General features: G+C 41.1%; 1 protein-coding gene across 1 annotated transcript in view; it reads left to right on the top strand.

The window, feature by feature from the left end:
- The first annotated feature begins 2,813 nt into the window (after positions 1–2,813).
- Positions 2,814–3,406, top strand: part of LOC117948966 — a 6,483-nt gene continuing 5,890 nt past the window's right edge. The window contains exon 1 of the mRNA XM_034878935.1: positions 2,814–2,876. Within this exon, the coding sequence (XP_034734826.1) occupies positions 2,814–2,876 (63 nt within the window). The remainder of the gene's footprint in view (positions 2,877–3,406) is intronic.

Raw genomic sequence — 3,406 nt, 5'->3', positions numbered from 1 at the left:
ACTACATCATACTACATCATACTACATTCATACTACATCCTACTACATCACGCTACTTCAAACTACATCACACTACATCATACTACATCCCACTACATCATACTACATCACACTACATCATGCTACATCATACTACATCACACTACATGATACTACATCACGCTACGTCATACTACATCATGCTACATCATACTACATCACACTACATCATACTACATCATACTACATCACACTATATCATGCTACATCATACTACATCATGCTACATCATACTACATCACACTACATCATACTACATCATACTACATCACACTACATCATGCTACATAATACTACATCACACTACATCATGCTACATCATACTACATCATACTACATCACACTACATCATACTACATCACACTACATCATGCTACATCACACTACATCATACTACATCATACTACATCACACTACATCATGCTACATAATACTACATCACACTACATCACACCACATCATACTACATCATGCTACATCATACTACATCACAATAGGTCATACTACAACACACTACATCATACTACATCATGCTACATCATACTACATCATACTACATCATGCTACATCCTACTACATCACACTACATAACACTACATCATGCTACATCATACTACATCATACTACATCACACTACATCACGCTACTTCATACTACATCACACTACATCATGCTACATCATACTACATCACACTACATCATACTACATCACACTACATCATACTACATCACACTACATCATGCTACATCATACTACATCACACTACATCACACTACATCACGCTACATCATACTACATCACACTACATCATACTACATCATGCTACATCACACTACATCACACTACATCATAGTACATCATACTACATCACACTACATCACACTACATCATACTACATCATACTACATCACACTACATCATGCTACATCATACTACATCACTCTACATCACACTACATCACACCACATCACAGTACATCATACTACATCATACTACATCATACTACATCATACTACATCATGCTACATCATGCTACATCACTCTACATCACACTACATCATGCTACATCACTCTACATCACACTACATCACAGTACATCATACTACATCATACTACATCATACTACATCATACTACATCATGCTACATCATGCTACATCATACTACATCATGCTACATCATGCTACATCATACTACATCATGCTACATCATACAACATCATGCTACATCATGCTACATCACACTACATCATGCTACATCATACTACATCATGCTACATCATGCTACATCATACTACATCATGCTACATCATGCTACATCATACTACATCATGCTACATCATGCTACATCATACTACATCATGCTACATCACACTACATCCTACTACTTCATACTGACTTACTTACTGACTTATTGCCTCCATTTCCCATAATGCACGTTGTCCTGGGTGATTATTCCAGCCTATGAGATATTACATTGTTCCATGTTTGTGTGTTGCAGCACCTGAAGAACGATAACGCAAACAATAAATATGAGAACTGGCCCGAGCTCATCGAGCTTCAGGGATGCATCCCCATGTTCCTGGAGTGACCCCTCCCCCCCCATCTTAAAGGGACAGGTCAACCCTTCTCAGCTGCCGGAGGAACGGTTGTCATGGTTACTGTAAAATGACGAGCAGTTGCATGTAAAGTGATCTCTGGACCAAGCAGACGCACACCGGAAGACTGGTCTCTCTCTCTCTGTGTGTGTGTGTGTGTGTGTGTGTGTGTGTGTGTGTGTGAGTGTGTCTGCGTGTGTGTGTGTGTGTGTGTGTGTGTCTGTTTGTGTGACACTCTGGACCACTGGGTGCTGTGGGACAGACGTTGTGGACCGCTGGGTGCTGTGGGACACGCTGTGGACCGCTGGGTGCTGTGGGACAGACGTTGTGGACCGCTGGGTGCTGGGAGACACGTTGTGGACCGCTGGGTCTGGGGGACACGCTGTGGACCGCTGGGTCTGGGGGACAGACCCTAATGAGAACAACTCTAGGTCTAGTGTCCCTGTTTTAAGTTTTACAAAAATAAAAACATGACGTGTCTTGGAGGTTTATATCTTCTAAAATGAAAATGTCCCCGGATTTTGGCTGAGAAATCTGGTCCCCTTAATATAATGGACACTGTTGTTGACTGTTGACAATGACTGCCGGCTGACCTTAGTAGCTAGAATACACACACACACACACACGTGAGCAGACACACACCCACACACAAACACACACACACACACACAGAGAGACACACACACAAACACACACATGCACACATTCATGACCTATTAATGTGTGTTCATTAATATTCATGTTCCCTATCAAATAAACCAATAAAATAGAAATAAAATGTATTATATATGTAATCTTTTGAATAAAAATCTGTTTAACATTTATTTGTTAAATATTCACTCTTTTTCATTTTAGTTCAATAGTTGTTGTTTTTTGGGGAGGAACTCAACTCGCGGAGACATGTTTCCGCCCGGACATTTACACGTGGAAGGATTTCCTTAACCCTCGTATCTGATTGGCTATACCAACCGCCAATGAACTTAAGTGGAAAGAAGGCGAAGCCCTGATTGGCTTTCTCACATCCGGAAACAGCCGAGAAGAAGAAGCTGATTGGCTGCTCGAGGAAACGATAATGGCGGAGCGTCGTTTTCTCCGAAGTTTAAGTGTAGAAATCATGGGTTTCCTTTAACTTTCTGTGGAATTAAATTCGATTAAATTCTTTAGAACAGGCAACAAAATGGCGACGTTGGTTCTGGACAACGGGGCCTATACGGCGAAGATAGGGTACAGCCAGGAGAAAGTCAGGTACGTCCACTTCTGTTAGCACTGTTGCTAACGGTACTGCTAATGATAATAATAATAATAATAATACTAATAATAAACGGTCGGCCCAGCTTTGCTCATCTATTTGAATCAAGTCCCCCGGTATTGATCCGGGTCACAGCGGTACAGTACACCTAAAACCGATGACGTTACTGTGACGTAATGTTCTCCGGGACCGAGACCCGGACTCCGTTCACAAAAAGCTCAGTTTTATTGTCTCGAACGTTTTAAGTTAATAAATTGAGGATGCAGAGCAGCACTTAAGGACAAATATGAAGCCTCGGGGCTCAACGTTGAATTCGGCTCTGGTTGAATACACAGTTTCAGTTTTAGATTTATTTACCAGACATTTAAAAGTACGGCAGAGAAAAGACGTATATGTTCTATTTATACTGTTCATTGATCCCCAGTGGAAACTACAATTTACACTCTGATTAGTCAGTAATCACTACACACAGGCCTGGAATACACACACACACACACACACACACACACACACACACACAC

The sequence above is a fragment of the Etheostoma cragini genome, chromosome 8 (assembly GCF_013103735.1).
Source record: "Etheostoma cragini isolate CJK2018 chromosome 8, CSU_Ecrag_1.0, whole genome shotgun sequence".
Taxonomy (NCBI): Eukaryota; Metazoa; Chordata; class Actinopteri; order Perciformes; family Percidae; genus Etheostoma; species Etheostoma cragini.
This window is presented reverse-complemented; position numbering and strand designations above follow the sequence as displayed.